The sequence below is a fragment of the Lycium ferocissimum genome, chromosome 8 (assembly GCF_029784015.1).
Source record: "Lycium ferocissimum isolate CSIRO_LF1 chromosome 8, AGI_CSIRO_Lferr_CH_V1, whole genome shotgun sequence".
NCBI lineage: Eukaryota > Viridiplantae > Streptophyta > Magnoliopsida > Solanales > Solanaceae > Lycium > Lycium ferocissimum.
In genome coordinates, this window is record NC_081349.1 from 36,720,844 (window position 1) to 36,732,997 (window position 12,154).

General features: G+C 34.7%; 1 protein-coding gene across 1 annotated transcript; it reads right to left on the reverse strand.

Moving 5' to 3' along the window:
• Positions 1-885: 885 nt before the first annotated feature.
• Positions 886-8,171, reverse strand: LOC132068284 (26S proteasome non-ATPase regulatory subunit 13 homolog B-like). Its single transcript, XM_059461827.1, has 6 exons — positions 7,962-8,171; positions 4,418-4,864; positions 3,604-3,684; positions 2,318-2,514; positions 2,125-2,224; positions 886-1,370 (listed from the first exon to the last, which is right to left on the reverse strand). Exons 1-6 carry the CDS (start codon positions 8,112-8,114, stop codon positions 1,185-1,187), a joined length of 1,164 nt encoding a protein of 387 aa, XP_059317810.1. The 5' UTR covers positions 8,115-8,171; the 3' UTR covers positions 886-1,184.
• Positions 8,172-12,154: the final 3,983 nt, after the last annotated feature.

Below are 12,154 nucleotides of genomic sequence, written 5' to 3' on the forward strand. Positions count from 1 at the left end.
TCAACTTTTTGAATGCATGATTCCATTGCTTTTTCTTGTTTTTCTTTCTTTAATAACTTTCCAAGAAGGTACTAGGAGCCTGTATGGATTGGCTTATAAGTGGTCAAACTAGCTCATAAGCTGTTTTTTGATTTTTTAGGTGTTTGGCAAATCAGTTTATAAACTAAAATAGTATTTAGAACAAGTCAAAAAAATAAAATGGGGTAGTCCAATTTTTTATTTTATTTTTTGGCTTATAAGCTGTTTTTTGGTCAAATCAGCTTATCAGACATTTTTTTTTTAAAGCTAAGCCAAACGGGCTCTAGTTGTAACAGGAACAGGTCTTATTGGTCGAGGGGATGGTAAAACATAGTTAGGCATGGCTTTTGAGATGAGATTTATATATATATATATATATAAACAAGGTACTTTTGTGAGTAAAACTGTTCGGTTGAACTTGGAAAGTTTGGGTGATGCTGTCTAATAGGAGGCTGGTAATTAATCACAATTTCTGTCGGCAAAGGACTCAGTAAAATACAAGTGTAGTTAATTTACTGAACTAATGATATTTGGAATGATCAAATGCATGATAAGTTATATATTAATAGCTATTAGCTACTATGGTGGACAATATTTGGGGAGTGCTTGATCTCAACAGACGACGATTGAGTCGTTTCCTTGGTAACTCATTTTATATATTTTTCTCGTACCAATTTAACAGTAATAGCTTTTTCTCTGCCTGTTAACAATCTGCTTGCAAGAAAATGTCACTAAGAGGGAAAAGAGTTGGATTGTACCTTGTGTAAAATAACAATACAGATATAGTGCAACAATACATAAATGAGACAACTCACTTCATTGTTGGATGCTATTTAATTGTAGTGCGCACAGGGAAGGTGCAAGAAATAACCAAAACCTAACAGTCGTAAATAGTCATTTCACTGGCTTCATGTCCAACATTGGATGCATTACTATGAATTAAAAGTAATCAAATACAAGTGAACAAGCAAGTATTCTGAAAAAAATTCAATGAGATCAATAATTTCGCAACATAAACCAGGACATACAAATAAAGGCCTACGAAAACTAGACCACTGTCCCTAGCTTCTCAGCTGTTGAATAGCTTTCTGCAGGAAGTAAAAGTAAAATAAAGAGGAGGCGCGGCTATTACAGAGACCTGAAAAGGCACTGGAAAAACTAAAAGATTATGCTGCAACTAGATCAGGAGTTTCAGCCTCCACAGATAACAAAGCTGTGTGTACTTTATCCACCCAGTTGTCTAGCCGATCCCTCAATGACTTGATTTGAGGGATTCCCAAAACTCTTGGTTGCACCCAGGAAACATGAACTGTTCCTTCGACTTGGTCAATTATTCCCTCAATCAGATGCACCTACAGGAGGACAACATTAAACCAACCGTGATAAAGACATGAACCTCATCAAGAGGAAGACATGCAGTATAAAAACTGCCCAAGAAGGAAATTCAGGGGATTATACACATTCTGTATGTGTTTACTATTGTTCATTACTAGCATTCTACTGTTGGTATTAGGGTCTGCATTACCCAACAAAAAGTAGAGTCAACTAATGAAGATCCAAGGTCACTATTCTCATAAAAGGAAAGTGTTGTAACAAGGCTACACAAGATAAAATTAGAGAGGAGAAGGGAAAGGAAGGATATGAATGCTAAACTGAACAAAATACATCCAGAAACCTCTTTACTCTTTTTTTAATAAATAGCATAACCAAACACTTAACTAATGTACATATATAACTTAACTATCTGGACGAACACACAAGAAGCCCTTTTCCCTCATCATATAAGAATGCACCACTACAAGGAAATAGTAGTGGAGAACTGCCCATTTGGAGGTGCTTGCACTCATTGCATAAAGCAATAAATGAGATTGCAGATCAAGTGATCATTTGGATTTGAATATATGATTGAACAGACTGACTGTTGGCAAAACCTTTTGCATACAAACAAAAACACAAGGGCAAAAACATATGTTCCTCAACCTGTAGCTAGATGCTGATATCAACTAGTAATACAATAAAGATGCACATTTATTATGCCTGCCAAGGTTGATGGAAGCTGGCGAGAATAACAGAAGTTAATTTCTAATTTAACAAACAAGAACTTACAGAAAGGCTCTTCATGAGTAGATATTCTACATCCTCCACACTTAGCTTTGTGCGCTCTGCAATCACATTCAGGGGGATAGTTCTGTCGTCTGCTGGGCGACTGCATGCAAATGAATTGTCCAAAGCGTGAGTAACAATCCTAACAACACAAGTAATGAAAACTTCTCTTATCTGCAAAACTGCCACACAGTACCTGAAGATAATTTCCATCAAGCAGAGAATGTTGATCTTCTCGAGAAGCTTTTTCTCGTTCTGCACCAACGCTGGTTGAGCAGTTAAAGCAGCTTGATGGACATTGCACAATTTTTGATAGTGAACCAAATCACCGGTGTTAAATGCTTCAAGAATATAATAGAGCCACTCAACCTTAGTCCCTATCAGGCTCTTTATCTGTACCAAATTAGAATAAGTCAACACAGATTGAACCAACATGATCTTGTCAGCACAAATGATACAAAGATGGAACAAATTCTAGAAAGAAAAAAAAAGGTGAAACAACTATACAGCTACTGTAGCATAATTCTAGTCCATCCTGTGAAACTGAAGCCAAAAAAGTAGAGAAAGGAGTTTATTGAGATTTCAGTAATTTCTCAGATAGAGTGCCTTAGTAGATTGGTTATTCTCAGTTTAATTTTGATATCTCTTGATCCCTGTATACACCCCATTCTATATTAACTAAATGCTTTTGCGAAAGGGAAATTTCAGTCCATCCAGCCATGTAAAACTATGTACTGAAACTCAGGATATTATAGCAGAAAAGATGGCTTTTTGGGACCACTAGCAGATTTTGATGGTCCAACAAGAATAACTGTGTTTCTACTAAAGAGAGAAGCAACGTGAGGGACAACCAGGATGACTAGGGCAAAAGTTGGCATCCCATATTTACTGGGTCAACATTATACATATCCCAGAACAAAAATTGTCCCAAATAGGAACAGCTCTTCTTGATTTTGCCCAAGAAGATTTGAGGTAGGTGCAGAAGATTTGCATAATAAAAGTGGAGGTCCAACCATCTTTTTTAGTTCTCAGCAGTGAGTTGAAAAAAAGTACAAGCAGTCTCATAACCAAGGTCCCACAATCTTGTTGAGGAGTTTTCAGCGGTGAATTGAAACCCTTAGAGCAAGACACTGAAAAAACATAAAGAGAAGCAAAAAAGAATAGACTACCCTACATACTGTGGTTCCCTATTTTTACACAGTTTTAAAGCTTGATACTTAACCACACAATTCCTTGAACAACTAGTTCAACCAGCTGGTCAACATGATATCATTGACATTAGTTCCTTGATAAACATGAGAAATAAAAAAGGATGAACTCTTAACAAGCTCTCACTCTAGCACAAAGACAACACGATAAGACCTCAAGACATCTCCTGGGAAGGACACCAACAGTTTCCTTGAATGGGCACTCCACGTTGCCATTTCCACAAGAAGGTTAATGCTTGGAAGAAAATCAAGGAAATTCGTTATATAAACTTACAATCGGATGAGCAAGCAGTTCTCCAAAGTTGTATATGTTGTCTCCCAGCAGTGCTGACAGGGACAAATCAAAAGCCAAATCCTAAGCAAAATAGAAGGAACGAAAAACATGACTACTCAACCACTTTCAGATACACATTAATTAAAAGACTGAAGTTGCAGAAATATTGCAAATTACATGTACAACTAACAAATATATCTACTCAAAGGCTGAAAAGTAGCTGTTAGAAAAGAGCACTAAATAATAATCCAATAAGCAGTTGAAGATTAGCAATCTTTCCTTTTCCAGAGTTATATTGCTTAGCAACTGCCAAAGTATTGAATTCATAAAGAGAGAGGAGATAGGAGTATACAGAAAGAACAATTTCATTTTCAAATTGCTTTCCTTCTCTCGCTAGTGAGCTGATTAAAAAGTAAGGATGGTAACTATGATTTGACAGGGATTCCATCATATACTCTTGAATATCAAGTAGCATACCATAAGACATACTATAAAGTACCATTTGAACTCATTTTCTGTCAACAACCAAGGTTAAGCGAGAGGCCCTCTTAAATGCCTAAAATAGTTGAGGTCTCTACAGATATAGTCCAGCCTTAGAGATCTACTATCATTTTCTCAATTTACCCAATTGTTACACATATTTTAGTAAAACAATAACATATTGACAGTTAATAAGCAACTAGTTCAGTAATACAAATAAGTGAATTGCAGCAAGGCAGATAGATGTACAGCGGTCATAAATCCAACTAGTTAGGATGGAAGAACTCTTGGATTAGTCCTTAAGGAAAAAAGACAAAATAAGAAATACAAATACCAGCTTAAATGATTCAGAAAGAGATTCCACTGAAGTGTACGCGAGATAAAGAAGAGCACTTTTGTAGAACTCAGCAAACTCCTGGCGAGCTTTATGGTACTGAGATGAAATCCAATAATAGCTCGCATAGACAGATGGATCAATGTCGGTCATGCTGTCAAGTGTAGTTTTCCCCTCATCTAAAAGTTTCTGACACTCTTTTGGATCCCCTTGCTCAAGCTTAAATAGGGCAATCTGCATCTTAATATAAAGAATCGGCTCCTCTATCCGTGTCTCTTTAGTATTATGAAGTTTCTCCGTCACTCCTTCAAGGAAACCTATAGCGGCTTCTTTCTCGGGGTATTGCCGAGAAACAATGACCGCGAAATGTGCAAGCTTCAGAAGATTGATCTTTGTCTCAAAATCAGTGATGAAGTTGTGATACAGCTGGATTAGTGTGTCACCCGCCTAAATAAAGAGAGGAGAGGTGTTATATGCGAACACAGCATAATGAAACAACCACTCATCCGAGTAGTGCTCTTCAGAATCAAGAGCCCACAAATGTAGCATGATATACACAGATTGTGAGAAGCAAAAGGTACAAACTTATATGCAACAACGAACATATATAGTGATACAGGCTAAGCTCCAAAAACATCACTCGTGGAGGATAAACCCCTTGAAACATGATTTAATACTAAATAATTTTAGTTATATCAGCTCCACTTCAATTTAAATGTTGAGTACAAGGATAAACGATAAACACACATTTAGATTATTGAGAATTTCTTTTGGGGATATGTAATTGAGATGTGGCCCGATGCACTAAGTTCCCACTATGTGTGGGGTCCAGTGAAGGGTCGGACCACAAGGGTCTATTGTATGTAGGCCTTACCTCCATTTCTACAAGAGGTGGTTTCCACGGTTCGAACCCGTGACCTCCTGGTCACATGGCAGCAACTTTACCAGTTACGCCAAGGCTCCCCTTCAAATGTAATTGACATGATTTAAGATATCATTTTTTAAAAACATTAAACATCACTTGATAATTTAGGTTCTGAATTAGGGTCCTAATTGTATCCTTATGCCAATTCAAATGCATTGCATTGCATGATTAGGCATAGTATCAACGTCTTACATGCTAATTCATGCTACATGTGACTACCAAACTGTATAAGCCTACAAATAGATGCAAATAAGAGAGATTTTTATTTGAAACAAATATGTATTATGTAGTAAATTTTGCTTTTTAAAATTAAGGGGGATCAAATACTACATAAGTAAGTGTTCTTAAGCATGATGGATAACACTTTGAATTCTATTGAATCAATTTTCCTGGGTCCATAATACAATGGAATGTTTAGGTGAAGTTTTGAATGAATTTACATTAAGTTGAATTACTCATAATGTATTTGGATTATATGACAAAAAGGATAAGTTCATATTTTTGAGAACTAAAAGGATATGCTGAAATTTCACTCCGCCATTATCTGAGGATGTCTTCAAGAATATTTCTTTGCAGATAGTGAATTTCACACATTCATTTTGCAGCATTTTTTCCCTATCAAGATATTTCTGAGTTAGAACTTTTTCCCTATCAACATTTAGAAGGTTAGCTCCTCAAAATCCATCTCAAGGCTTCCAAATGCCAAACATAGTTTAAAATGGCTTTGCCCCACAGCGTGTGGAGGGTCCTCTTCCAAGTATTGTATTTTATCATTCGCATGTTGCCCAGTATGCAAACTTCAGCTACAGAGAGGTCCTATAGGTGAAAAATACATTCAACTGCTCCACAACCCCCCCCCCCCCCCCCCCGGGGCCCCAAAACTTGAATAATCTTTCAACTATTAATGAAATGTCACTGAAGTTACTATCAGGCATCAGCTGATACAGTTTTTCTGCAGTATCCACCATGCTACTGCAGTTTGATAAGTAATTGGAACCATGTTCTTCCCAACATGGTATGTTGTTGTGTTGCTGTTCCCAACATGCCAATACTAGCACTAATGGTACATAAACGTAACTCATTTTTCAAACAACTATTCAGAATTCCTAGAGCTCCTTGTGAGGCTTGTTGGAACACCTGAATTAGTACTACATTTTTAATAGCTTGCACGCACTAATCCACTTGGCAGTCTGCTACAGCCAACAAGGGAAGGCGCGGGGTAAACCTGTCCACATAGACTGTGGCCAACACATACTTTGATTATTATTTCTCCCATAAGCCAAATCAAAACCACCTTCTTCAGTTGAACCACCCACCAACAAAAAACATAACCAAACTCCTGTTTTTTGATACTCCCTCCATCCATTTTCAGTTGTCCAATTGACTTGGCACACCCCTTAAGGAGCAATATATAAAATGACAAGTTTACTATATCACCCCTAATTATTTTAAGTCATCTAAATAATTGAAATCAATCAAATAGTACTTTAAAAGTTGTGCAGCCACTAACAGTCCCTTGAAGTTTCCAGCCCAATAATTAATAATAAGGGTAAAATAGGTATGAAATGATAAATTATGTCTTGGTTTTTCAAACTGGACAAATAAAAATGGACATTTATTTTTAGTATACTGGACAAGTAAAAATGGAGGGAGGGAGTACAATCCATTCTGTTCTAACTCTTTCGAAAGCCTAGAATATTTATAAGCCCAAACAAAACCCGCAATTCTTACCCGTCCCAAACTAAATCCTATAAGTAAATCTCTAACACAAATCCTCCCCTAAACCCTAACTTATAAATACTTAAACCCATAGCATGGCCACCAACAAAAGCTCCAAATACAACAAAAACAAACAAAATTTGCAGCTATTAGATAGAATTGAATACTTCTAACCCCTTCAAAAGCCTAGAATATGCTATCTTATTCTTCGATTTTAGCATGTCCTCGTCTTCTTCAATACTATATTTCCTTTTCATAATTGATTTTGATATGCTTTACCGAAGCCAAGGGTCTATCGGAAACAAACTCTCTACTTTCACAAGGTAGAGAGATAAGGCTACGTGCACACCACCTCCCCAGACCCCACTTGTGGGATTTACCGGGTATATGTTGTCGTTGTTGTTAAGCGTACACATCGTCCTCTCCAGACCCCACTTGTGGGATCTCACGAGATGCGATCGTACCAGCAGTAACGCACTGGCACCGCATCTCATCAGAACGCTTGGACGAGAGTAATACTAGGATGGGTAATCCTGGGAAGTCCTCGTGTTGCATCCCCTCTTTTACACTGTGTATGTTGTCGTTGTTCTATAAGTAAATCTATAGCCCGTCCCAAATCAAACCCTATAAGTCAAATCTCTAACCCGAATCCTCCACTAAACCCTAACTTATACACACCTAAGCCCTAAAAAGAAAGTCCAACTACAACAATAAATAGAATTCAATTAGAAACTGAAAATTACTTGTACATACTTTGAATTAAATTGATTAATTAAACTTCTAACTTCTAAATCCCTATTAAGTAAATCTTCAACATGAATCCTCCACTAAACCCTAACTTATATACAAAAAAACACATAGAAATGAAACAAATGAAATTCGCATTTATTTAAATAGTACCTGAAAAACAGGAAGAGCGACGAATTGTTCGAGCTTGAGAGTAAGTTGATGCCATAGCTTTTTGTTGTACAGATCTGAAAGCGTAGTGTACCACTCGGAAAGCAGCTGTGGATTAGCATTGCAAAATGATTCCAAGTATTGGAGTGCCGCCATTAGCTCCGATGAAATTATGTGTGTGAGTGAGAAAGAGAGAATAAAACCTCTTTCTCTTGGCTTGTAAATTTTGTTTGGCTTGTTCTTAAAGAAAAGAATATTACTTATGATATGAGAGAAATATTATGGAGTTTTTAAAATAAATGGTCTCTTATGTTTTTGGGTGGGCGGAGAATAGTCCCTTACACATATATTTAAAAAAAAAAAAAAAAAATGGTCCTTTAAGTTTGGTAAAAGTTAGATTTAAAAAAAAAAAAAAAGTTGAAAAACTTAATTTGAGTGAAGTTTTTCACGTTTTGAAAATCTGTTTGGTCATAATTTTTCAAAATATATTTCACTTTTTAAAAAAATAAAAACATGAAACATTACTTATAGTATAAGTTCTAGAAACTATTAAGAATACACAACCATACAAAACATACATACTTGCTGATCCTAAATTATGCAGAACATGATATTTTAATTACGATTGCTAATAACACATTTACTAGCTACTACAATTCAAATTACAATACAAAGATTCATCCGTGCAAGGAAAAAAAACAACGGTAGTAACTAGCTATTCTTTCATATAATATTCCCATATTGTACGAACAATCTTTACTTTATTGAAGAGACTGTTTTAATTGTGGAAACATGATAAATATGGCTTTAATGGAGGAACTTGGTAGTTAGATTTAGTTGGATCATAAATAAATGAAATTTTTTTTATAAAATACAAAATTTTGAGGTAGTTTTTAGAAGTTTTGAAAAGGCCAAAACATAGATCTTGGCTCAAAAATAAGTTTGAAGGAATTTGGGAATTTGAAGATTTGTTTTCAAAGTTTGTCAAAATTTTATGGCCAAACAAAGATTTGAAAACAAATCTTCAAATATGCTCCCAAAATCTATGGTCACACAGGAGCTTAGTTTTTGTCAAATATTTACCGAAGCTGTCAGGTATCATAATTGTAGTTTTTGTTAATTTTGATTTCTTTGTAGAGTTTGGTGTAGTTTTTTGAGGTATAAATTCTGTAATTTTTTAATAAGTCTTTAGCGTCTAATACAGTTTTTTTGTGTTACATGTTTTAGGTTTTGACGAAGGTTTCTTTGTGTTTAAGGTGAAATTATTGTGTTCGTGTCAAATCTAAGAGATAGAATTCGTTAATATTTGCTGGAGAGTAAAAGTGTTAACTTCCGGTAAACTTAAGGGATCAAAATTGTTAAGTCCATACTTAAGGGAAGATTTTGAACCTACACTCAAACATAAGGGATCATTTTCTCAAGTTGGTGCCAGAGCTTTTTTTGGTAGAGTATCTGATAAAGTTGTGTACCGATCGGAGAGCTGTGAATTAGCATTGTAAAATGATTCCAAGTACGGTAGTGCCGCCACAGATTGATGGCCTCAAGTCAATTTTAACCGGAGGTCTTATTTTTTCGCCTTAATATCTTTTAAAAGAAAAATTAACGTATAAATCTATTATAGGTAAAAATTAGGCTTCATCCTCCCTTAATTAGGGGTCTTGAATTCTTCCTTAATTAGGAGTCTCGGATTCAAGCTTCCTTAATTATGGGTCTTGGAAAAAATTTCAAAAGAGTTTCGAATCCCCGCCGTAAATCAATTACACAAAAAAGACACTTAAATCAAGATATAGTAGTCAATACTTTAAACATTAGTTTTCTAATAATACTTAATATATCGACATAAGCGTGTCTCGAAATCGAAAAATTTAATATAAAGATAACGCGAACACCTATGAAAAATAAATGGGACCCCTAAAATTTTTTTCTTTTTTTTTCCCCATCTTATATAAAGCCCCCGTTAAAAAAAAAAACAATTAGTTAAAAGCTTGGCCCTCTGGCCGGCCCCTCTTTCTTTCTCCCTCCAATTCTTTTCCTCCTCTCTCGATTTAATCGGCCTTTCCGTTGTTTTTTCTCGAAATCGAATTAATCGAAAAATTTAATATAGATACTGAACACCGGATGAAAAATAAATGAGGCCCCCAAAATTTTAGGGCATAAAGCCCCCGCTTTAGTTGCTTGGCCAAAAAAAAAAAAATGGAAGGAGGAAGGTTGGCCTACAGTGTGCCGCCATAGCTTAAAAGCTTTCCGATGAAGACGAAGGAGCTACTATGTGTGTCTGTGTGTGAGAGAGTTTTGAGTATAAAACCTCTTTCTCTTGACTACTAATTTGTGTTTTGGCTTGTTCTTAAAAGAAAATAATACATATGAGAGAATAGTATGGAGTTTTTAAAATAAAATGACAAAAATGGTGTCTTATAATTATAAACATTAATTAAATTCTGGTTCCTTAAGTTTGTCAAAAGCTTAATACTCTTGATCTGTCAAATATTTATAGAACTCTTTCTATTAAATTTGATGGGAATAACAGAAACAATTAGCGGGAACTCACATTTAGAAGTATAATTTTTGTAGTTCATGTTATTTTTTATTTATTTTATGGAAAAAATATTCAAGGTTTTTAAAATTATTTATAAAAATTAATATATTGTATATAGTATATAATTATAAGATTTGTGTATATAATTTATCAGTTTGATTCGATTGTTTCTTCGGTTTATTTTTAACAGAACCAAACCAAATCAAGTATTATGAGTTTTTAAAATTAAAAACAAACCAAATAAAAATTAATTTATTTGATCGAAGAGACTACATATGGATGCGCATGGTCTCTTATAAACAAACATTCCAACTTAAATTCTAGTTCCTTAAGTTTGTCAAAAGCTTAACACTCTTGATCTATTAAATATCCTATAGCCCCTATTAGATGTGAAGCGATACCCTTTTAGAAAAATTTTTGTAGTTACATTATATATGGAAAAAATATTCAGGTTTTTAAAATTTTGATTTTATAAGTATATATATCGGTGTTTGTGTGCTAATTATTCTTGGGTTTATTTTTAACAAATCTAAGGTTAAAATTAAAACCAAACCAATACTAATTTATTTGATTGAAGAGGCGTATGGATTGCAAAATTCCCTAAGGTCGTGGTTCGATCCTAATTCGTGACATAATTATAACTTTTTAACATATAATCGGTTTAATGAAAATTCGGCATAACGATTCATTCTTAAGGTGGTGTTCGAAAATTATTCTCTCGGTAACAATATCTACTTAATGAAGACGACGCAGCTACTCTGTGTGTGTGAGAGAGATGTGAAGAGAGATGTGAAGTGAAGTTTTGTGTATAAACCTTTTTCTCTTGACTTCTAATTTGTCTTTGGCTTGTTCTTAAAGAAAATGATACATATATGAAGAGAATATTAAAGGAGTTTTTAAAAGAAAATAACAAAAATGGTCCCTTTATGTTTATGGGTAGGTCTAAAATAGCCCTTTAAGTATATACTAAATAATTTTGATTCTTTAAGTTTGTCAAAAACTAACACTTTTAATCTTTATCAAATAATCATTGAACTTTTGGGGTTAAATTTGACGGAAATAGCAATGGCAAAAAAGAAAATTAGCAGGAAGTCACATTTAGAGGTATAATTAGCAGAAAATCATTAGGGCAATTCGCAGGAATGTCCTTATTTTGGGGTGGTCTTTAATTTTTTCCCATTAAATTGGTGGTCTTTAATTTTTGTCCTTCGTTAGAATCTCTTGATTTTGGGTTCGAATACCTGCTCAGTCAAAAATTAAAAAAAAAAATTCACAAGGCAGAGTTTTGTATAATTCAGGCAGAGTTTCAAACTCTGCCTTAAGGTTCAAAACTCTGCTTAAGACAGAGTTTTAAGGAAGGGAAAATTAACGCCTTAATGACTTTCTCGTTGTTTTGCATATTCTCAGCATGGAAAGTTGGCAACTCATCCATGCCACTGCTTGATTTTTCAATCGACCCATTTACGTCATCATGCACAACCATCACTGCTTGCAATTTTACAAACATCAAGCATTTAGAAAATAGAAATTCAAAATGCAGCAAAAGCGACTTGAAAGTTCTTTCTTAAGGCAGAATTTTACCTTCACGCAAAATTCTGTCTTGCGAATCTAAAGCTCTGCCTTGTGATTTTTTTTTAATGATCTGAAATTCGAACTCAGA

Excerpts from the sequence above, each read along its gene's own strand:
- LOC132068284 (XM_059461827.1), bottom strand. The coding sequence starts at position 8,114 with ATGGCGGCACTCCAATACTTGGAATCATTTTGCAATGCTAATCCACAG. Across the intron at positions 2,515-3,603 it reads AACTGCTTGCTCATCCGATT|ATAAAGAGCCTGATAGGGAC; the intron begins GTAAGTTTATAT and ends AATTTGGTACAG. Across the intron at positions 1,371-2,124 it reads TACTCATGAAGAGCCTTTCT|GTGCATCTGATTGAGGGAAT; the intron begins GTAAGTTCTTGT and ends GTCCTCCTGTAG.